The sequence below is a fragment of the Monodelphis domestica genome, chromosome 4 (genome assembly GCF_027887165.1).
Source record: "Monodelphis domestica isolate mMonDom1 chromosome 4, mMonDom1.pri, whole genome shotgun sequence".
Lineage (NCBI taxonomy): Eukaryota > Metazoa > Chordata > Mammalia > Didelphimorphia > Didelphidae > Monodelphis > Monodelphis domestica.
In genome coordinates this window covers 225,492,198-225,517,665 of record NC_077230.1, presented here as the reverse complement: position 1 = coordinate 225,517,665, position 25,468 = coordinate 225,492,198, and the positions used below count along the sequence as shown (strand labels likewise).

Here is a 25,468-nt window from a genome sequence, read left to right as displayed (position 1 = left end):
GTAGTTTTTTTTTCTCCTTTCAATCATTTTTCTATGTTTTATTGGAAGATTGGTATGATGATTGCCTCCTCAGCTTCTTTTCTGGCAAAATTTTTTTACAATATTGTTAATGACAATATGGAAAGGTAAAACAAAGTGTATATAGTCTTTTAAGTAATGTGCATGTGAATTTCAATTAAGTTACTTCTAGAAAATATATCTAGCTTACTTACTTCCAAATTTAACTTCCCTGTAAATAACTCAGTTTTTGTAGTTATATTTATATAATATTTTCAACTATCAAATATACTTTCCCTGCCAACCCCATGAAGTTGTAGTAATAGTAATTTAATTTAAAGTTACCTTTGTTAGCAATAATAACAGCCACTTTTGAAGTATCAAGGTTTTAGAAACAATCATTTTTCAGAAGTTAAAATCATTCCTGTTTTAGAAGTAGACAAATTTAAATCACAATCACTGTTAATATTCCATTTGAGACTCCATGAATGGCTAAGATATAAACCACTAAAGTTCACTGTTCATTCTTCATTTTCATAATGTACCATTTTAGGCATACAGGAACTGAGCTACATGTAAGTGTTTAAAGGAAACTCTCTCTTTTTCTGAGGTTGTCTTTTTAGACTTACAAGCTGAAAGGTTTTCAGAAAAAAGATGTGAAGCTTGGAGGCCTTGGACCTGACTTTGAGTCCATCAAAGACAAAGTAGGTACAATATATAATGTTTACCCTCCCTCTATAAAACTGAGGTGTTGTGCTATTCCTATATCTTTAAGCCAAATATTACATATATATACATATATATGTGCATATATATGCACAAATGCATGAAAACCAACCCCTAATCCTAATTCTTTGTCCTGAATTCCATTAGAATGTGAACTTCCTAATGGCAGAGGAACCATGTTATTACCTTTCTTTGTATCTCCAGCAGTTAGCATAGTCCCTGGTATATAATAAATGCTTAACTTGACTTGAATATAGAATTTAACAGCCATGTCTAGCAAGAATAATAATAGTGGCCCAGATCATATCTTTTCCATAAAACAAATACAAACGAAAACATAAATTTGTATGTGTTCAGTTAATTCTCAAATTGTAAACCTGGCCTCAGACACTTCCTAGCCATGTGACCCTGGACAAGTCATTTGACCCCCATTGCCTAGCCTTTACCACTCTTCTGCCTTAGAACCAATACACAGTATGGATTCTAAGACAGAAGGTAAGGGTTTATATTTTTTTAAAAAGTTCTCAAATTGTATCCTAATGCTAAATATGGGAAATAGATAACAGTGGGGAGACTTGAGCAGACTATTGCAATGGCCTGGGCATGATAAAAGCCTTCACCAATGATGGCAGTGTCAGAGCAGAGAAAGGGGCATATTTGGGAGATATTGCAAAAGTGAAATCAACAAGCCTTGGCAACAGCTTGGATATGGGGGGTGGGGGTCAGAGTGAGGGTAAGATACAGTAAAGAAACCAGTATAATAGCCAGGTCATGAGCCTCTATAATAACAGGAGGTGGGAAGCATTTAGCAGGAAAAGATGAATTCCATTTTAGACATTGTGAGTTTCAGATATCTAGTGGATATCCAGTTTGAGATGTTGGGAAGGCAGATATGGAGATGGGACATTGGAGGTCAGCAGAGTAGTTACACTAGGCTAGGTAGATTTGCAAATCATCAGCATTGGGATGGTAATTACATGCATGAGAGTTAGTGAGATCATCACATGAAATACTATAGAGGGCGAAGACAAGTCCAGGGCAGAACTTGAGGGACTCCTTTGGTTAGAAGGTGTGATATAGAGGAGGATCCAACAAAGACAGAGAAGAGATAGTCAGCTAGGTAAAAAGAGAACCAGGAGAGAGTGGAGTCCTGAAAAACCTAAAGAGAAAGTATCCAAAGAAGAGAACACAATCAACAGTGTCAGAAGCTGCAGAGAGTTCTAGGAGAATGAGAATTGAGAAAAAAACCATTGGATTTAGCAACAAAGAAATCATTAGTAATTTTGGAGCTAGCAATTTTGGTGGAATAAAGTCAAAAGCCATATCAGAAGGAGTTAAGAAAAGAGTAAGAGGAGAGAAAGTGGAAATAAACTATGCCTATATGCTAATGATATGATAGTTTTCTTTGAAAATTCTAAGTAATCATCAAAGATACAAATTGAGACAATCTTTCAGCAAAATAAAATAAATCCTCAAAAATCAACAGCATTTTACATAATTATAAAAAACCTAAGAGGCAATAATAGAAAGGGAAATCCTATACTAAACAACAATAAAATGCATAAAATATCTAGTGATCAGTTTACCCAAGCACTCAAAAGACTTGTTTAGATTCAGTTACAAAGTGCTCATTAAAAAAATAAAGAACAACTTTAGTGTAAAAAATAGTGTAAAAAATAAAGAACAACTTAGCTAGAATAGTCTAAGCTTGTGTCCATGCCATGCCAAGATAAAAAAGTGACAATACAACCAATATTAATTTGCAATTTTATGACTGTATCAATCAGATTATCAGATGGATACTTTATAAAACTTGATAAAATAATAACAATTCATTTAGAAAAATAAAAGCTGTAGAACAGTGTCATACATACAGCCCAAGTACTGCAAGCCATCCACAAGTGCAACCCAAGCCAGATTAAAATGTCAATGGGTAATATTTAACAAAAATAAATAAAAATACAATAAAACATATATAACATCACATTTTAAAATGAAATCAGTATGCAGCCCTCAGGAATCCTTATGTACAACTTAGTGGTCTGCTTTTCAATTTGAGTTTGACACCACTGATCTTGAATATAAAGAAAAATGATAAAGAGGTAAGAACAAAGGGGGAATAGAATTTCTGGACCTCAAAATATATTATAAAGCCATACTTATCAAAACCTTCTGGTATTGGCTAAAAGAGGAGTAGATTAATTGAACCGTCTAAACAAGAGAATCAGAGAACAATAGAACTCAACAACTCAGTGTTCCATCAACTAGAAAACCAATTATTTTAAGAAAAAACTCCCTATTTGATTAAAAAAAAACCTGGGAAACCTGGAAAATAGTCTAACAGAAAGGCTTAGACTAGCATTTTAAATCATATTCTGTGATACATTTTAAATAGATACATGATCATAATATTTTAAATCATGCTATTTTTTTAAAAGCTAGAAAAGAACCAGGTCATATACCTCTTGCAGCCATGGGAAGGAGATGTATTCTTAACCAAATAAGGGATAGAGGCAATTATAAAGGCCAAAACAGAAAACATTGATTAAATGAAAATGAAAAGCTTTCTGCATAAATAGAATTAATGAATCTAAAATAAGAAGAGTAACAATTGAAGAGGAAAAAAATCTTTGTATCACATTTCTCAAGAAAAAGGTTTGGTATACCAAGTATGTAAACAATTACATATATGTGTATATATATGTATATAGGTAGGTATATGTAGCCGATTTTTATGTGCATGCATATATTTGTTCATTTGTTTATATAGCCAAAAACTATTCCCCATAATAGACAAATGGTCAAAAGAACAAAAAGTTCTCAAAAAAGAATTACAAACTATTCACTGCCATATGAAATCATGCTTCAAATCATTAGTATGAAGAGAGATGCAAAACAAAACAACCTTGAAGTCTGATCTCATATCCTACAAACTGTCAAAGAAACAAAAGATGAAAATAGTCAATGTTAGAAAAATTGTGGGAAAGTAGACACATAAGAGCATTGTTTTTATAGCTATAAATTCAGTTCAACTGTTTTGGAAAGTAATTTGGAATTATAAAAATCAAGTAACTAAAATATCCAAAACCTTTGATTCAGGCATAGATTCTCTTATGAGGCATATGCCCCAACAAAGCCATTGATAAGAAGAGAGTCCTTATATATATATTGAAATATTTAGAACAGCAGCACTTTTTGTGATAGATAAGAATTGGAAACAAACTAGTTGCCCATCTAATGAACTGGTTAAAATATGGTACATGAATGTAATTGAATATTACTGTGTTTGTAAGAAATGATGACTGTTGGGAACATGGGAAGATCCTTGGGAACTGATACAGAGTGAAGCAAGCAAAGCCAAGAATATGTTATAATTAAAATTGTTGTCTGCCATAAACTGTGGCAGTTAAAATGGTTGAGGTTGTAAACTGTAGTGAGTTAAAATGGTGGAAGATACAAATTATGCTAGATATAAGAGAGGGTGAGTAAATTGTGACTGCAGAAAATATGTTTCACTACAGTGTTTTGGTTTTTAAATCAAATATAAGGTGGTCACCAGGGAAATATTCCCAATTATTCAATATGCCCAAGTCAACTGGGTTTTATAGAGAATTTAATTAATAATACAATGAGTAATCAAAGAAAGAGAGAAAGAGAGAAAAAGGAAATAAGTATGAAGGGCCTTAAGCCAACATGGCCTAGACCTGAGTCTTAAGAGAGAGATCAGTCAGTTAGTCTTTTATCACTCACCACAAGGTCTGTCTAAGCAAGGATTCTAGGGACACCAGGCCAGCTCCATCTCAGCTGATTTCACCAGAGAGAGTTCCAGCCAGAGTCCTCCTCAAAGAGAGATCCAGCCAGAGACTGTTTCAAAGGGCCTCTCTCCAAAGCCTCCAGAGGAGCAGAGTCCCCTCAGAGGAGCTCCAGTGAGACCTCCAAGAGCTTCCCTTCTCCAGAGCCTCTCTCAAGAGATTCTTCCCAAGCAATCCTCATAAGAGCTTTCTCCAAAAGGATTTATCTCCAAGGATCCTATCTCCAAGGCTCTCAGGATCTCCAAGCATCCAAGCCTCCAAGCATCCCTTGCTCAAGAGATTCCTTTTCTTATATAAGAGGTTTTTTCCTATGTCACCTCCCCTAAGTTCTTCCATCTACCAATCACCGTAGATGTTTTCTAAAAGACAGCCCATCTGAATTCCTGCTAAGTCGACTAACCTCTTCAGTAGGTCTGAACCAGAAAAAATGCTGCTGTGTTGACTAATCCCCTCAGTAAGTCTGAACCAGAGAAAACACATCTGAGTCGACTAATTTCATTAAGAGAAAACTTGCCCGACCCCTTTAGGTACCTAGCATCCCATTGTATCAATTCTAAAAAACAGGCATGGCTCAAAGAACTCCTTGCCTTATTATAAGCATGGGTCCAAGTACTTTCATTGTTTAGCAAGGAGTTTTCTCCTCTAAAGCAGTCTTAAGTACGGGTGGAGTAGAGGTCCTCCCATTTCTGATCCTGGCGAGTTCTTACATCAAAATGGGGGATGTTTCCAGTAGGGAATTTGTTCCAATGGAGGATTCCTCAATGTGGAAATTTTTAACATTCACAAGTCTGAGAAATTTCAAGATTTACAAATATAATATACATAATAATTACAACAATGTAAACTAAAAGAACAACCACAACAAAATAAAAAATGCATGTTGCAAAATTATAAAGAACAAGCATGATAGCAAAGAACATATATGAGAGGACAGCACCCTGCAATCCCTTTGCAGTGGTAGTAAGTCTGCAAACACTGAACATTGCGCTTATTTCCAGACTTTTTCAATTTATGGATCAGCTATACTTATTTTTTCCTTTTCCTTTTTTTCTTAAAAAATACAATTAGATGGATGGCTCTCTGGAAAGTGGAGGGAGAAATACACGAGGAAAGTATAATTATTTAAAATAACAAAAGACACTAGTAAAATCTTATTTAAAACAAAACAAATAGGTGCTATAGAGACTCTGGTGAAAGGGCAGAGTGAGATAAAATGGTACAGCCCAGAAATCTTGCTCAACTGTTCCAGTGATGATTGAGGAAAAGCATCAAACTAAATAATAACAGGGAAATTCAGGTAGAAGCTCCTTCCAGAAGTGTGCCAGGTCTGGCTCTGGGGGGAAAAAATCCCAATTCAGGAAGTAAGACTAGAAAAATTTGTGGGTTTTTTTTAAGAAGACAACAATGATAAATATTATGACTCCTGGGGCACCTAAAATACAAACTCGAAGAAAACAACTCCAAAATTTCTAAGAAAAAAAAAAGAAAAGAAAATCTCAGGGGCAGCTGGATGGCTCAGTGGATTGAGAGCCAGGCCCAGAGACAGGAAGTCCTGGGTTCAAATCTAGCCTGAAACACTTCCTAGCTGTGTGACCCTGGGCAAGTCACTTCAACCCCATTGCCTAGTCTTTACCACTCTTCTGGTTCTAAGACGGAAGATAAGGGTTTTATAAAAAGAAAAGAAAAAGAAAATCTCAAAAATGCAGCTTAGTCATAAGGTCATTTGAAATCCTGGGGGTGGCGGGGGGGAATGAGAGTTTTTAAATAGTATCAGTGAAATAAGCTCTAGAGGAAAGAATTGAAAAAGAAATGAGAGATTTAGAGGAAGGACTTAGAAGAAGAATTTAAAAATTAGTATAAATGGGATAAAAACATTACCTAAGAAATAGACTCCTTCAAATGGAGCAAAGAGATATCCATGACTCCATGAAAAGAATGCTAGAAAAAATAAAACACCTGAAATAGAAGAAAATGTTAAGTATCTCTAGTTAAGAGATACCTACTACAACTGTTGTAGGAAAATAGATTAATGAGATAAAATCTAATAATCATTGGAGTAACTGAAAAATATACTAAAAGAAAAAAAACTGCTTGGAGGACACATTTCCAAAAATATTAATGACTTATTAGACTTATTAGAATAACTATGAAAATAAAAAGAATACACCAGTCAACTTCTGAAAGCAACCCCCCAATCAAAATTCCCAGCAATGGTACATCCAAAATTCATAGCTTTGAGGTCAGAGAAAATACTGCAAAGAGCTAAAATATTTGAGTTGCCAAAGAAGCAATAGTCAGGATCACACAAATATTTGGAAGCAACTATAAATGAGAAGAGTACTTAGAAAATGATATTCCAGAAGGCTGTGAAAGAGGAATTGGGAAAGCATGCCCAAAAGCCAGAAGCAGTGGCTGAGTGGACCTGTCAATCAAACCAAGGTTCCATTTGGAATGTTACCAGGAAACAGTTAAAGGAATAAAGCCGACTGTGGCTGAACTCTGGACCTGTCTTCTCCTGGTTGTCATATACCAGGGAAGGAGAAGCTGATTTATCTCTTGGACTTGGATAATCTCTTTGACTTGCTCTGTTGGTGATAGTGACTGAAAGCTAGACCTATCAATCATTCCTCACAATATCCTCCAACCTGTAGCATAGGGAAATCCCCAACCCTCTTACCTCCATTCTCCATCTTTTCCTGTCTTCCCCAAATAAACCCTTACTTTAGATAAAGAAGAGAGAAAGTATTTTCATTTGAGACACCACAAACTCATCCTGAGTGATTTAGTAGGAAGAAGAAAAGGGAGGGGGGAAGCTAAATAGGCCGAAGAGGGAGGCTGGAAGAGGGAGAAAATGGGAGGAGGGGAGGTATAGAGGTAGGAGGGTAGACAGAAGAAATAAGATAACTGCCTGATCTGTTAGTTATCAATTAACCATCAAATATACCCCCTACATTATTATCTATTACAAGGCCAAGGATATTACTCAGGAAAACAGTGTAATTCTAGTGGGCAGAAATGAAATAGAGAACTTGCAACCATTCTTGAGGAAAAGAGCAGAACTAAGTAGTAACTTTAAAATGCAAACACGGCAAGTGGTGAATTGGTCCAGCTATTCTGAAGAACAATTTGGTATATGCCTAAAGGGCTATAAAACTGCATATCCTTTGATTCAACAATACTACTACTGGGTCTATTGGGTCTGTATCCCAAAGAGATCAAAGAAAAGGGAAAGAGACCTATATACACAAAAATATTTATAGCACCACTTTCTGTGGTGACAAAGAATTGGAAATGGAAGAGAGAGATGTCCATTGTTTGGGAGATAGCTGAACAAGTTGTAATACACAGTTGTGATGGAATACTCTTGACCTATAAGAAATGACTGTTTTGGAAAAAATCTGGAAAGTCTTATATGAACTGACACAAAGTAAGGCAAAGTAGAACCAAAACACTGTATACAGTAACAGCAATATTGTAACTGATCAACTGAAAAACTTAGCTACTCTGATCAAGACAGTGATGCAAGACAATTCCAAAGGACCCATGATGAAAATGCTATCCAGGGGCAGCTAGATGGCACCTTGCATAGAGTGCCAGGCCTAGAGTCAGGAGGACCAGAGTTCAAATCTAGCCTCAGACACACACTTCCTAGTGTGAAGATAGGATTAACTCTCCCCTGCCCATTTTTAGATTTAATCATCAGAAGCTATACACCCCACTTACACTTGAGTGGGGGAGGTCTGTGACCCACGTGGGCGATAGTGGGGAATGAATCAGAATCGACTGACTGCCCTGGGGAGTCCCAAGCAAAGCCTTAGCTGTAATTGGTACACTTAAATGGAAGGAAGTCAAAGAAGTGATGAAAAGGAATGATCTTTTAAAATGCCAAGAACTTCCTGTGAAGACGTCTTTCACCTTGACTTCGATATTGAAGGAGCTTCATCATAGGACCTCTGACTGCTCTTGGACTTTTCCCTTAGAACTATCACGTGGGGTGAGTGAAAAACGCTGACTCCTTTCCTGGATTTTCTGAAGGGACTAGCCTCAGGAGAGACCTACCCTCTTGAGAGAGGCTTCCCGTATCCCCAGGTCCTCGCCTCAAGGCTGAGGACCCTCCAGCTAAGGGCTAATTAGCCCTGCCTGAGTTGAACCAGGGGTTGGAGCAAAATCGTCTAGCTCATTAAGCTAGATTTCTCACTCTACTCTCTTTCTCATTTCTTTACTTTCACACTTTCCCTCTATTTTATAAATTGCTAAAAAAATCATTTTGGAATGGATTTGATTCCTGGCAACCCTATTTTAAATAATCTAGTCCAACCTTTTATATTAACCCCTTACATTTCTGCCCCATACACTAGCTATGTGATCCTGGACAAGTTACTTAACTGTTTACCTAACCTTTACCCTTTTGTTTTAGAGTTGTTACTAAGAAAGTAAGAGTTTAAACAAAAGATGCTTTCCTTCTCCAGAGGGAGAACAGTAGAACTCTCAGTGCATATTGAAGCATGCATTTTTCTACTTTCATTATGTTTACTGATTTTTGTTCTTTTTTTTTAATGTGGCTAATATGAAAATATACATGACTTCACATATATAATTGACATCATAGTGCTTGCCATTTCAGTGGGAGGAGGAAGCATAGAAGGGAGGGAGAGAATTCAGAACTTAATTTTTGAATGATGTTAAAAATAAATAATTTTAAATGCAAAAAATAGAAATCAAAAGAAGAATTAGCAGGTAAATACATTCCAGCAGTTGGAAAGGTTTATACAAAGATAAAGAATCTAGAATCTAAGAGGAGAAGCCCTGATACTATAAAAGGGTGATAAAGGAAGTTATATACAACAGAAGTTATGGGAATGATTTTGTTGTTGATAAACTTTAGAGAAGAAAAATGTAGAAAAGGAATAAAATAGGGAAGAAAAAAAACAAGAGTAAGGGGGAATATAACTAATGTTTAAAATAATTAAAATCACACAAACATAGATAGTAGGATAGGAATAATGGGTATTACTTGAACCTCACTTTCATCCACATCAAAAGAGAGTAGAACACACACACACACACACACACACACACACACACACACACACACAGAAATATATTGGATCCTATAGGAAAACAGAAGAGGAACTAGGGAAGGAGAGAGCAGGGAAAAAGAATAGTGTGGTCCAGGGAGGGATTAGTCATAAGCAAAGCAAACCTCACTATTCAAAAAAATCTTCTGAGAAAACTACAAAATATTCAGAGAGAAATTAGATTTAAACCAACATCTCACACCACATACATACCAAGGTAAGTTCTAAATAAATATATGACTTGGATATAAAAGATCATATCATAAATTAAAGTAGCAAAAAAGAAAATCTCCATTACAACTATGGGATGAACAAGAGTTCATGACCAAAGAGAGGACAGAGAGATCACAAGGAAAAAAAAAATAGACCATTTTGACTTGTCTAAAATACAAATGTTTTGTACAAACAAAATTAATGAAGTTAAAATCATCAGGGTTGGTGCTAATACCTAAATGAGAAAGAGCAAAAACAGAGAATATTATAGACTAATTTCATTAGTGAATACAGACTCTAAAAAATCCTAAATAAAATACTAGCTAGGAGACTACAACAATATATCCCAAAATTATAAATTGTTACTAAGTAGGATTTATACAAGGAATCCAGGGATGGTTTAATATGAGGGAAACTTTCAATATAAATGATTACGTTAATAACAAAAGTAACAAAAATCATGATTATATCAATATACAAAGAATAAACCTTTGACAAAATACAGTGATCATTCCTATTAAAAAGCCTGAAAAAGGGCAACTAGGTGGCTCAGTGAATTAAGAGCCAGGCCTAGAGATGGGAAGTCCTGGGTTCAAATATGGCCTCAGATACTTTCTAGCTCTGTGACCCTTGCAAGTCACTTAACCCCTATTGACTAGCCCTTACCACTCTTCTGCCTTTGAACTAATACAAGGTATAAAGGGTTAAAAAAAAAAACACTGGAAAGCATCAATATAAATGGATTTTTTCTTAAAATGATACAAAACATCTACCTATAACCACTGTAAATAATTACAAAGTATTATTTATAATAGAGATAAGCTAGACGCCCTCCCAGTAAGATCAGGAGTGAAACAAGGATACCCACTCTCACCAATATTATTTAATATTGTATGAGAAATGCTAGCAATAGCAATAAGAGAAAAAAGTAATTGAAGGAATCAGAATGGGCAAAGTGGTAATAAAACTATCTTTTTTCAGACAGTATGATAATATATGTGAGAAATATGAGATAATCAACAAGCCACATAAATCATTAGCATTTTATATATCACTAACAAAGACCTGCAAGAAGAGATAGATACCTCATTTAAAATAACCCCAGACAGAATAAAATATCTGGGAGTATACCTGCCAAAACAAACCCAGGAACTACATAAACATAATTATATAAAACATTTTTTATAAAAATAAAATGGGATTTAAATACTTGGAGAAATATTAATTGTTCATTGTGGACAGAGCCAATAAAATTTAAATGACAATCCTCCCTCAACTAATCTACCTATTCATTTACTCTCCCAATTAAATTACAAAAAAGAAATATCTTATTGAGCTAGAAAAAATAATAAAATTATTTGGAAGAACAAAAGATGAAGAATGTCAAATGAATTAATGAAAAAATGTTAAGGAAGGAAATCTTGCAGTACCAGGTTTTTTAATCTCATATAAAGCAGTAATTATCAAAACTATCTGATACTTGCTAAGACACAGAAAGGTGGATCAATGAAACAGAACAGACATACAACAAATAGTAAAAGATTGCAATAACCTGGTATTTGACAAAAATATAGATTCAAGTTTTAGAGATAAGAACTCACTATTTGGTATAAATTGATGGGACAATTGGAAAGTAATTTGACAGAAACTAAATATAAACCAATATCTTACGCCATTCACTAAGATGAGATCAAAATGTATACATGACCTAGGCATAAAGGGAGATATCATAAACAAATTAGAACAAGGAACATATTACCCTTTGAATTTATGGATAGAAGAGGAATTTTGAATAAATAAGAGATAAAGAGCATTGTGAGTTTGTAAAATGAATCATCTTGATTACAGTAAATTAAAAAGGGCTTGAACAAATAAAGCTAATGTGGCCAAGATTAGAAGAACTATCCCCCAATTGATAAATGGTCAAAAGATAGTAACACATCCATACAAATAACAGAAATATGAAAATTTCTCAAAACCATTGAAATTTAGAGAAATTTAAATGGAAACTCTGAAGTTCTACTTCACATCTATCAAATTGGCAAAGATATAAAAAAGGGAAAATGACAAATCTTGGAGAAGCTGAGAGGGAAAACAGGACACTACTACACTGTTGGTGGAGCTGTGAGTTGGTCCAGCAATTCTGGAAAGCAATTTGGAACTATACCCAGAAAATTGCCAAGCTATCATTGACCCCACAAGACTATTAGTGGAGATAATACCAAAGAAAATATAAATATATATATATACAAAATACTTTGTATTTCTATATATGTGATGTTTGTGTATAACAATAATACATATGATTTGTTATATGTTTATCCAAGGGAAATTTCCTCACATTAGCTATGTCCAACAATTTATGTCTCCTTTTTTTTCCTCCCTCCCCAAGAAGGCAGGTAATATAATATAGTATATTTATATATATATATATAATATATTTCACATATACAAAAAATTACATATTAATGGAGTGCCAGCCAAGTAGATGGTATATTAGTATAATAGAAGAGTATTGTGTTCTAAGAAATGACAAGAACTGTTTCAAACAATCCTGGAAAGATCTGTATGAATGGATGCAGAGTGAAGTGAGGAGAACCAGGAGGGGAAAAAACTATACAATTACAACATTATAAAGAAAAACAACCAAGAAAAAATTAAGAATTCTGATCAGTCAACTGTAAAAGTCTTATCTACTCTAATCAATATAATACAACTGTAAAAATGATCCAAGACTATTCTGAAGGATTTAGGATTCAAAATACTCCCAATTTCCAGAGATAGAACTGATGAACTGAGTGCAAATTAAATATAATTTTCACTCATTATTTTTCTTTTTTCATGCAGCATGGCTAATTTGCAAATATGTTTTGCAAGATTTCACATGTATAATTGATAGTATATATATATATAATTCTTCCCTTCCTCCTCAGAATCAATATTGGGTATTGGTTCCAAAGTAGAAAGAAAGGGTAAGGTCTAGGCAGTGCGGGTTAAGTAGTAACTTGCCCAGGGTCACAAGGGTCATGGAGCTAAGGAATGTCTGAGGTCATATTTGAACCTAGGACCTCCCATTTCTAGTCTTGGCTTTCAATCTACTGAGTCACCTGCCACCCAATTGATACCCTCATGTTGCTTGCTTTCTCAATGGATAGGAGAAAAGCTGAAGGGAGGAAGAAAATTTATAACTGGTATATTTAAAAGTAATGTTAAAAAATAAATTGTAAAATTTTTTTGAAAAAGAAAAGGATCCTGATCAGTTCAGTGACCAACTACAAATACATAAGATCAGTAATAAAACATACTGATGATAAACTAAAGGTGTAGAATGAGACAAATGTTTCTGGATATGGTCAGTGTAGGAATTTGTTTTGCCTGACTAAACCTACTTGATACAAATATTTTGTTTTTCTTTCAGTTTGGAGCAAGGGGAGAAGGGAGGAAGAGGGTTACCAAATGAAAAGAAAAAGAAATGCAGGGTCATTGAAAGGTTTTTGAAACTGCTTTTATTTTATATAAAATACTACATTTGGTTATTTTAGAAAATATAGCATCAACACAGAATGAACCTAATATTTCCTTTTCCATATATATATTATTTGCTTAGCAAAACAATTTTGTGGATAAATGAAAAGATTAATATTCACTAATAAAAGGGCAAAGAACCAAAATGCATACATATCACCATTTTCAATGTTAGGAAAAAGTTAATTATGGAGTTTTCATCTAGAAAAATAATCACTCCCTTTCATGTAACATTCCTTTGGGCAAAATCAAGTAAAATGCCCAGAAAAGATGACTGTGAAAATAACATGTTGTGAAAATACAGAGTTAATTAAAAGTTAATTTAACTTTTGTTACTGTCAATCAGTTTACTGCTAATAATCACACTTTTTTTCTCTCTACTGTTAATCATCCATTGAGGCCTGCAATTACTATAAATGTAGAACAGGGAGACCCAGTATTGAATGGTTTTAGAGACTAGAAAATCTCACCACAAATCTATTTATTTGAACAGATCAAAAAATTAAAGCAACAAAAAGAATATGCAAAACAAGTTCAAGAGTACAACATGAAAACTTTGTCCTCTGGGTCAAAACCGCAAACAGCAAAACCCGAGAATAAAACTTCTATTTCTCGTCAGAAGGTAAGATGAGTTCTCACACCAGGATCTAATCATCATTTTGACTCCTTTCTCCCTATAAAGGCCTATAGACAGACAGACAGACAGACAGACAGACAGACAGACAGACAGATAGATAGATAGATAGATAGATAGATAGATAGATAGATAGATAGATAGATAGATGGATGGATATATGGATGATGGATGGATAGATAGATAGATAGATAGATAGATAGATAGATAGATAGATAGATAGATGGATGGATATATGGATGATGGATGGATAGATAGATAGATAGATAGATAGATGGATATATGGATGATGGATAGATAGATAGATAGATAGATAGATAGATAGATAGATAGATAGATGGATGGATATATGGATGATGGATGGATAGATAGATAGATAGATAGATAGATAGATAGATGGATATATGGATGATGGATGGATAGATAGATAGATAGATAGATAGATTTTTTCTATCAAAGAAACATTCAGTCTAAAGAAATCCACACCATTACATAATGTTATTAAATAGTATTTAACACATCATAAACAGATGGTACTATCTTAACCCTGCCACCTAGTTTTTTTGTTCATTATACTCAATTAAATAAACTTTTTCCAATATAGAATTTCCCTCCACCCCCTAGTTTACCACTGTAAAAAGTAAAATAAGGAAGTATCTTTATGGAACAAGCTTAGCACTTTAGTTTCCTCATCTGTAAAATGCTGGGTTGGACAACATGATCTTTAAGAGCCTTTCCACCTCTAGATTAATTGATTAGTACTTTCATTCTCTGATCCCACTATTTATATAGCCTAAGAAGTTAATCTTTTTTTCTTTCTTCTTTTTCATGTTAGAAAGAATTTCTTTTTCATTTCTCCCTAGTTTGGCCCCCAGGTTAGGATAATCTTAGAGTTATACATTATAGGTAGCTGTTCAAGAAAAAAAAAAGGATTTCATAAAATAGAAAAGGCTATTGTTCTCAGAAGTCATTCAACTGCAAGGTATAACGTTAGTGAAACATGCATAACAAAGTCACAGAGCTTTGGAACAGAACCCTCTAACTTAAAAACATCCAGTTTTGATGGTGAAGTCCTCAAAGGAGGAATAAGTGATACTCTGATGATTCCCCCTTTATGACTTCATTGGATGATCTCAGCTTCCATGGCTTTAATTACCACGTCTATGCCAATTCTCAAATCTAGCTTTCCTTTTCCAGTCTCTTTGCCAACCTCCAATCCCACATCCCAAAATGCTTTTAGACTTCTTGAACTGGATGTCCAACAGACATCTTAAATTCATGAAGTCCAAAACAGAACCATCCTCTTTTTCACTAACTACTTCCCTCCCTCCACCTTCCTCATTACTGTAGAGGGCAGCACCTTCCTTCCAGGCCCACAAGCTCCCCGCACAGGTGCTGTCCTGTTTGGTCACTGCCCCCCCCCCCCATCCATGCTGTTGCCATCTTATTGAAAATGCCCCCTCTCCTCTGACAGCACTGCGCTGGGACGGCCCCTCAGCCCCTCACTCCTGGCCGTGCAGCCCCCCCCCCCCATTCACCCTCCGTGCAGTCGGAGCTGACCACTCAGGGAGCGCCCCCAGGGAAAGGACAAAGCAGCCCTCCTACCTTTCCCCAACACACACTCTTCCAGCCAGTCACACTGGCCTCCTCCTGGATGTTCAGCAGACAAGATACTCCATCTCTGGGCTCCAGGCATTACCTGACTCTCCCCCTGCAGGGAACACTCCTTCCAGGCCACCGACTGACCTCCCCCCTCTACCCCCCCCCCAGGCTTTCTGTAGGGCTCATTTAAAGTCTGCCCTCCTAATCCCAGCACCTGCCCTCTTAGTGCCTGTTTATCTTCTACAGACTTCCCTATTGGATTGTAAGCACTTTAGCTTCCATCTTTTGCCTCTTTGTCTAGTGCTAGTGCTTAGCGTCATCTCTGGCACATAGAAGACACATAGTAAATGTTTCTTGATGGACTGATTGACTTATACGAGCCAGCACAATGGAAACGCTGTATACGGAGTGGGAAGACCCGGCTCCAAATTCATCTTTACCATTTAACCAGCTTTGGGGCCTTGTCTCTATGTTAGTGCCCTCATTCTAACATGGAAATAATGCCACCTGGTCTACATAAGAGAGCGTGTGGGCACAGTGCCAAGCCTGGAGTCAGGAAGGCTCATCTTCCTAAGTTCAAATCTGGCCTCAGACCCTTACTGTGTGACCTGGGCAAGTCATTGAACCCTGTTTGGCTCAGTTTGCTTATCTGTCAGAAGAGCTGGAGAAGGAAATGGCAAACCACTCCCGTATCTTTGCCAAGAAAACCCAAAAACAACCAAGCAACACGGCACCTTTTTTGGTTTATTGTATTACTGCACAGCTCACTATAATTATCATATAACAATTTTACATAATAGCATGTGCTATTAAAAAAAAAGATTCTTTTTTGGTCCAAGCACGTGGAAAACTCTCCATTTAGAAAGCATTCCTTACCATTGTGGCTGTTCTACAGCTCCTAAACTAATGCCTGGCATCCTGAGAAGATAAGTGGCTTACCCAGGGTCACACAGCCTTTGTGCATCAGAAGTAGAATTTGATCCCAGATCCTCCTTACCCCCAGGCTTATCTTCTGTCTCCCTATATCTTTTGACACATCCAAATAAAAAAGGTTTTAATAATTATGATAGACATACACTGAAAGATCTAGAGTTTTGTGAGAATTTTTTCCTCATTGCTGACCCTACATATACTGTTTGTGCTCATTTCAGCTGCTGAAGATGTTTTATTATTATTTCATGATATATTTGGGATTATCAATATGAAAGATGGAGAGTATGATGAGCTTTAACATTCCTTTCAAAAAATTTATAAATATTGAAATATATTTCAATTCAATCCAGTCAATTCAAAAATATTCAATATTGACCTCACAAGTAAAAAATTATTTATAGGAGACTGAATGCTTCTCAGAAGCACTTAGATTTTCTAAAGATGCACCAGTTAGAAGAGGGAGGTGATTGCCTATATCTAAAGGTTTGTGTAATTCTAAGCTAAGTAATGATTTATGTAACTATGACCATATTTTACATGACCTACCATTATGTATTCAGTTTCTAGCTGAAACCAGTCCTCTTTGGTTGAAAAGGTCTTGCTTAAAGAAACTTGGTTTGAATGAGAATGTCAGATTAAATTAAATATCTACATCTCTGACACTTTGAGGAAGCTGGTTTTTATTCTGAAGTCATACCAAGAATAAAAGAAAACGTGATTCGGTGTTCATCTGTGCATTTTTCCTACACAGACTTGTACTGTGCTTAGTTTATTTTTTAAATTGTGTTGCATTATGTTGAATTATGTGCATTTTTATTTGATCTCTATTTTTTATCTGATTTTGAGTGTGATAGGGGGAAAACAGGTTACAACCAAAATTTATAATACAAATAGCTGTTTTCTAAAATTGACTTTGTAGTTGGCAGTCTGGTCTCACTTTCTCGTTCAAATGAATTTTAATTTTCATATTTTTAGGCTTTGGAATATGCTAGGAACATTCCAAAACCGAAACTAGTTTTGCCATCAAATCAGAATGATCAAGAATCGAAGGAAAAGAGAAATCCATCTTCTGAAAAAGAAAGGAATTTACCTGAAATCTCATTGCTAGAAATACTCCAGAGCAGACACGAAAGAGAAAAACAGGCTGTGGCTGCTTTCAAAGTCCTTCACATCGTGTAGAAAATGTGTCTTCATGAAGACCTAATAGGTCAAGGTATAAAAAAAAAAATAGGAACTCTGTTCCATCTCATCCCTGTAGATAGTGACTGCCTTTCATTCTCATCAGGATATAGTCTATTTGTATTTCCATAATATTATAAATATAGTCCATATTACATGGTACCACAATCTGCTTCTTTCCTTTAGATCAGAAATCATATTGAAATAATTTATTTTCAAATCAATAAGAATTTGGTCTGACTAATGACCAGACAATAAAGCCTTTTAATTTAATAATATTTGCTGTTTTGATTTTTTAAATACACATACGTTTGTTTTACTAAATGCTACAAATGCTGTGAAATCAATTTTTCTGCTTTACTTTGTATCTTCCTATGAAGGAAAACATTTTTTAAAGAATTTCACTATCTCCCACAATGAGATTTACAAGGGTCAATTGAGCATGAGTAAATTCCAAACCAATATTTCACAAGACTGTAGAATTCTTAGATAGAGTTTCACATAATACACATACATGTACATCTATGTATATGCCCTTTGTGGAGAAATCCAGACATGGGAGCACATTTAACTGTACCCACTGAAGCTGAGCAGATTTTAGTGTTCTCTTCTAAGAAAGCATCAAGATAAAGCATATTATTAAGTTTAACTGAATGGATCCAGAAGTACTCAACTGACCAGGAAAACTAAAGAAATACGCTTGAATAAATTCATTTCAATTCACCAAGCATTTATTAAGCACCTACTAGCTGCCAGGCACTATGCTAGCTCCTAGGGATACAAAGATGAAACAACACAATGCATGTCTTCAAAGATAAAACCTGATAAAATGCTAGAAGAAAATTTGAGGTGGAAATCCCTTTCAGCTGGGGTGGAATCAGGGAGGGTTTCCTGAATATGATACCTGAATTGAGTCTTCAAGAAAGAATTTCAAAAGGTGAAGATAGAAAAGGAGGAAGATTATTCAGGCAAGAGAAATGATCTGTGTAAATGCCAGCAGTTAGAGTATGGGTAAGACAGAGGAAGTTTGACCAGTCCAATTTAGCTGAGACATAAAAGGCATGAAGGGGAGGAATGTGAAGTTAAAAAGTTGGATGGAGTTGGATCGTGGAAATCTCTAAATGCTAGTTTAAGGATTTCTTTTTTTAGTCTATAGATAATAGAACCATTAGTGCAGGGGGATGAGTTGATGATCCAGTATGTCAAAAAAGTCTTCAATTGCACTTTTGAATTTTAAGAGCTGAAAATTTAGGCATCTTAAATAATTCAAAACAATGTCAACTGTTTTTACTCTCAAGACACCATCACTGCTTCCAAGGTGGTTCTAGGCAAACATAAATAATTGTATAGTTCATACTTGGATCACTTATTGACTATAAGTTTTTATAATTAGCTTTACTTATTGTTGCACCTGAAATACACTATAAAATTTTCATTTCTTAAAATAAATCATTATGAAGAATAGTATTTTTTTACTAATTTCCTTAATCAACTCAATTCCATGTGAAAGCTGTAGATATACCAAACCATGTCTAGTTATGTTTAATGTTAACTATTTTTTAAACCCTTACCTTGTCTTAGAATCAATGCAATGTGTTGGTTCCAAGGCAGTAAGGGCTAGGCAATGGGGGTTAAGTGACTTGCCCAGGGTGACATAGCTGGGAAGTGTCTGAGCACAGATTTGAACCCAGGATCTCCGATCTCTGGGCCTGGCTCTCAATCCATTGAGCCACCTAGTTGTCTCCTCTTAATATTAACTCTAGGCAAATGTGTTTTCCTGCATATAGATATATAGATATGTTCACTGGATTTTCCCTCAAGGCATAGACACCTTTTATATAACTTGGTGTGGAATAAAAACTCCTCAGAAATCTAGATGCCACACTCCCAAAGCCACATGCTATTGGAGGCAAAACAGCAATCAGTCAAGAAGAGAAGGATGTGAAAAACTAGAAAGTTATTCCTAGGATTTTTTTCATCACTTATTTTAATAAAGGAGGGTTGGAAAGAGTCAGGAATTTGAACCCTTAGAGCCATAAGATCTTAGAAATCATTTACTCTAGCTTCTTAGATATATAATACACACACATATACATATACATCTATATGTGTGAATATGTATATATATATATATATATGGAAAATCGAAGTCTACAGATACTAAGTGATTTGTGCAGTGCCCTGCAACAGTGATTTGGAAGACAAGCAACCCTTGAAGTGTTTGAGTCTCCAAAAGGTAGTGACTCTCCAGGGTAACAGTGAAGGCATTTGGGAGTAGATGGTTAGCATAGCTCACATTGATGTAGTGCTTTAAAGCATAGAAAGCCCTTTCCTTATGAACCCCATTCTCCCTGTTCCTGAGCTGTTCCTACCAAATTCAGACATACTGAATTCCACATTGGGATGTTATCTTCTCCAACACACTCAGTAATAAACACATTTAGCTCATCTACTGGGAAATCTTAGACTATTGCTCACATATATTTCATATCTAGATTTTCGCCAATGTAAGGGGAAAGGCTCCCTAGATCTAGCACTCGAGGATATTCTGTAGATACAAGTGTTCAAGGTAATAATAAAAATGACGAGCACAGAATGGTCTTTATTTCACCCCATGGACAATACAGAAAACACAAAGGACTCAAAGACACCCATGAACAAATACAGAGAACATATAAAGGATTTTCAATAATTCCCAAACAACTAACAATTCTCTTTCCTCCTGGTGATTCTCACTTTTCCAGGACCCTAAAGACCTCCTGACTCATAGCACCACCCAATGGTAAACTCCCCTCAAAAGGGATTGCTAGACAGATTCCCTGACATTTCCCAGAATTCCTCTTTTACCCCACCAAGGCCCAGAGATACCCTTAACCGTATATTATTAGTCTTAGCACTTTAGAAGGGAAACACTTGTGCCCAGCAGCCCAACATGTTGATGACTCCCATCATCACTCTGCAGAGATCCGTCCAGGACACAGTTTAAGTGGAACTGTTCTGAAGACTTGGATTCCCCTCAGAAGAGAAACAAAATTGAAGCTGCTAGACGGACAATTCCCATCTCACTGGATCCTCAAAATCCAAATTAAGCACAGTAATAAAGTGCAAAGTCGTGGGTCCTTGATCCTCCTGATCATACCTGTATTGCCTTGCTGTCCCTTCAGCTTAGAGGACAGTATGCAGGCCTCTTCCCAGGAGACTGACTCCATTCAAGAACTCCAACTCCCTTTTCTCTGATAGAGGCTAAATTTTGGAACTCTCAAACATGAGATTGCTGTAGCAACAACCCCTGAAAATGACCGTTAAACATTCTTCCAAAGCAGGGGTTCAGAATCTCCCCTCTCAAACTATGTGGTTCCCCTCCCCATGGCTGTCACATGAATGAGAGCATATACTACTGTGTCTTCAAGTTGAGGACCAAGTTCTCTCCTCTGGACACAAGGAGCTCCCATGTGCCTTGGGTAAAGGCAGCCATGTACTGGAGTCTGTGATTAGCTCTATTGTGTTCCCAGAACTCTTCCCTCAAAAGGGAAAAGATCCAAGACTTTCAACTCCCTTTTATAGGCAAAGGGATGCCTCAGCCCATAACATCCATCTGTTTTGGCCAGCATCGTAAAACCAGCCCTCCAGGAAGAGCCACAGTTATGTCAGACACGTCCATCAAGCGATGAATGAATGAATGAACGAAAGATTTATTAAGCATTTACTATGTACAAAGTACTGTGGTAAGCCCTAGGGATAAATAGAAAAATAGGAAATAGAAAAGACCATCCCTGCTCTCAAGGACCTTGTATTCCAATGAAAGAGACAGCTGCAAGTCAGCTGGAAAAGTCTCATGACCCTTAGGGGCTGGTGACAAAGTGAATGTTAATCCTTCTTATTTAATGGCATTTTCACCAACAAAAAGTATTCCATTTCAGAAGTTGAACCATGAATAGCCCCAAGCATTTTGGTGGCAAAAACTTTTCGTTTGGGGCTTCAGTAGCTGGGGCTCGTAGGGCTGGTAGGAAGAGTGTCCAGGCTGCCATTCCACAGCGTTTTCATAGGAATTGCTTCCCAGGAGGATGTCTGAAGATGGTCTGGGCGCATTACGATTTTCAAGGTTTGGGGGTTCAGTGTCCAGGGTCTCCTCCATCACGGTGTTGGGGGACATGGCGGTCAAGATGGCAGTGGTGGTGATCATGGTTTCATTTTCCCGCACTCTTCTGCCTCCTGTCTGTCCCTCAAGGTGTCTTGTTGCTTCATCTAGGTGGGCTTGCCTCCCCTGGCTGGCACTTGTTGAGAATGGCTAGCCCCATCTCCAGAGGATCCCTCTCCCCAGACAATTGCTGGAAGGTCTGGGCTTCTAGCAGGAATGCTGGGGAAGATGAGTAGGGAGAAAGAGAAGAGGACTGATATCCCCAGGGTTCTCCTGCCTATTGGCCCATTCGTGGCTGCTCCTGGGATGGATGAAGGTGAGTTCCCTAACAGGACTTCTCCCCTCAATAATGGCATGGGGGGGGGGGGTACTGGTAGGGGTGGCTGGCCTGGAAGCAGGTCTGGTCATTGGAAGGGGCACCGCCATTCCCAAGGCTCTTGAGTTCAGGATTCTGGGTTGTCCTTATCAGGATCTGAAGAAAGATGGTGCTCAAGGTGATAGCAGTAGTTTGGCTCACCTTCTGCGTGCTGCCTCCTGTCTCTCACTCAGAGTTGCTACATCAAAATCCCAAACAAAAACTTACCACCCTGTAGATAACATTGATCTGTGCCCTTAAAGTAATCCCATGAGAGTAGAAGCACCAAAGAAAAGCAACTGCTTCAATACATGGGTCGAGGAGATATGGCTTGGGATGTAGACTCTAAATGAACATCCCAGTGCAAACACCAATAACATGGAAATAGATTCTGATCAAGGACACATGTAATACCCAGCGGAATTGCACATAGGCTATGGGAGGGGTAGGGGGAGAGATGGAGGGATAGAATATAAATAAGAATATAAGAATATAAATAGAATAGCCAAGGAATAATGTTTGAAATTGACCAAATGAAACTAAAAAATTAAAAAAATAACCCCATGAGTGGATTGTGTAAGTATTATTGTCCTCATTTTAAAGATAAGAAAACAAAGGGGAAATGACTTTCCAAGGGCCACGCAATAACCATTAGAGCTAAGAGATTTATGGCTTAGAAACCACTCTTTCCACTCAACAGCACCATATGTCTTATTAGATGAGATAATAAATATGGATCATAATTTAGTGATCAAATAGCAATACAGTGAAATGGGAAATTAAGATGACTATGAATGTCAACTTCATCAGAGACAGCCTAATCACTCTAATAAGTGTGGAATCAATAGAGAGGGGTTTTCTTTGTTGTACAGTAGAACCAGTAAGAGCTGTAGAATTGAAGTGAAAGGACTTAAATCTGAAAGCTGGCCATGCCACCTACTACACATGGGACCCTAGACAAGTCACCTTCTCTGTGCCTTAGTTTCTTCATCTGGAAAATATGGGATTGTGCTAAAGTGCTTTCTAGCTTCAATCTGTGATCCTCCCTGATCTCGCCTATTGGAGGTAGAATTCAAATCCCAATGACTTCTGACTTGCAGTCCAGCAGTCTCTCCTATAGGCCCCAGGGCCATTCTAATTTTTTAAGTGTGTGTGGTTTAGCCATGAATCAATCAAGAGGAGATCATACAGAGGAAGGAAATAAAAGCTTAGTCGGGATGAGGCGCTGATACCTCAGTAGTTCCATTTCAGCCTTCTTCTTGTTTGTCACATCATTAGAGAAAGCATGATTGAACTGAGTCTAGAGTGAGAAAGGAGACTTCCCTCATAATCTCTTATTAGCTAGGAGCTGTATGAAAATAAGGTTAGTAATTATAATAAGATTGCCACTAATCAAGAACTTTGAGTTGATGGCCAACTATTGGTAATCCATACCTGTATCTCCTAGGGAAGCTCAGGGTGGATAGAGTGAGAAGCCTAGAGTCAGAATTCAAACCTGAATTCAAATCTGGCCTTGGACACTTACTAGCTATTTGACCCTCATCAGATCACTTAGACTTGTCACAAGACCCCGTTTGTCTCAGTTTCCAGCAAAAAAAAAAAAACTGCTCTAATGTCTTTGCCCAGAAAATTCCAAATGGAGTTGAGAAGAGTCAGACACAACTGAAAAATGACAACAAAATCCTTTAGTGGGATTCCTAAAACAAACAAAAATCATGATAGAAAAAAACTAAAGCAAAAAGAAAAATTGAACTTAATTATATTAAAAATCCTTTCTAAGAAGGGAGGGGGATAGAAAGGGAAGTAAAATAAGGGTGGGAACTAGGGGATTGACTAAAAACAAGCATTGGTATAAAAGGAAATAGAGAAAGAAGAAAAGGCAGGACCAGGAGTAGAAATCAAAATGCTGGGAAATACACAGCTAGTAATCATAACTCTGAATGTGAATGGAATGAACTCACCCATAAAACGCAAGCAAATAGCAGAGTGGATTAGAATCTAAAACCCTACCATATGTTGTCTACAAGAAACACACATGAGGAAGGTAGATATGCATAGAGTGAAAGTAAGAGGATGGAGCCAAATCTATTGGGCATCAACTGACAAAAAATAAAGCAGGAATCACCATCATGATATCTGACAAAGCCAAAGTAAAAATAAATCTAGTTAAAAGAGACAGGGAAGGTAATTGCATCCCGATAAAAGACAGTATAGACAATGAGGAAATATCAGTACTCAACATGAATGCACCAAATGGCATAGCTTCCAAATTTCTAAAGGAGAAACTAGTGGAGCTCAAGGATGAAATAGATAGAAAAACTATACTAGTGGGAGACCTGAACCTTCCTCTATCTGAACTAGATAAATCAAACCAAAAAATCAATAAGAAAGAGGTAAGAGAAGTAAATTAAATCTTAGAAAAATTAGAGTTAGTAGATATGTGGAGAAAAATAAACAGTGACAAAAAGGAATACACCTTCTTTTCAGCAGCATGTGGTACATTAACAAAAATTGACCATGTATTAGGGCATAAAAACATTGCAAACAAGTGCAAAAGAGCAGAAATAATAAATGCAACCTTCTCAGATCACAATGCAATGAAAATAATAATTAGTAAGGGCACAAGGAGAGGTAAATAAAAAATTAATTGGAAATTAAACAATACAATTCTTCAAAACCAGCTATTTAAAGAACAAATCATAGAAACAATTAATAACTTCATTGAAGAAAATTACAATGATGAGACATCCTTTCAAAACCTATGGGATGCAGCCAAAGCAGTACTCAGGGGGAAATTTATATCCTTCAGTTCATATATTAACAAATTAGGGAGGGCAGAGATCAATGAATTGTGCATGCAAATTAAAAAACTAGAAAGTGAACAAATTAAAAATCCTCAGATGAAGACTAAATTAGAGATCCTAAAAATGAAAGGAGAAATTAATAAAATTTAACGTCAAAGAACTATTGATTTAATAAATAAGACTAGAAGTTGGTACTTTGAAAAAACAAATAGAATAAACAAAGTACTGGTAAGTCTAATTAAAAAAAGGGAAAGAAGAAGACTGAATTGACAGTATCCAAGATGAAAAGGAGACCTCACCTCTAATGAAGAGGAAATTAAGGCAATCATTAAAAACTATTATGCCCAATTATATGGCAACGAATATGGCAATCTAGGTGATATGGATGAATACTTACAAAAATATAAATTGCCTAGACTAACAAAGGAAGAAATAGATTACCTAAACAGCCCCATATCAGAAAAATGAATTG

The 25,468-nt window shown here is 36.4% G+C and overlaps 1 protein-coding gene across 3 annotated transcripts in view; it reads left to right on the top strand.

The window, feature by feature from the left end:
* Positions 1-17,975, top strand: part of JHY (junctional cadherin complex regulator) — a 162,239-nt gene extending 144,264 nt beyond the window's left edge. The window contains exons 7-9 of one of the 3 annotated variants that reach the window (XM_007494618.3): positions 621-701; positions 13,845-13,973; positions 17,496-17,975. In XM_007494618.3, the coding sequence (XP_007494680.1) occupies positions 621-701; positions 13,845-13,973; positions 17,496-17,699 (414 nt within the window). In that variant the 3' untranslated portion in view covers positions 17,700-17,975. Of the gene's footprint in view, positions 1-607; positions 702-13,844; positions 13,974-17,495 lie in introns of those variants that run through there. The other 2 variants (XM_007494619.3, XM_016433786.2) reach the window with 2 other exon arrangements.
* Positions 17,976-25,468: the final 7,493 nt, after the last annotated feature.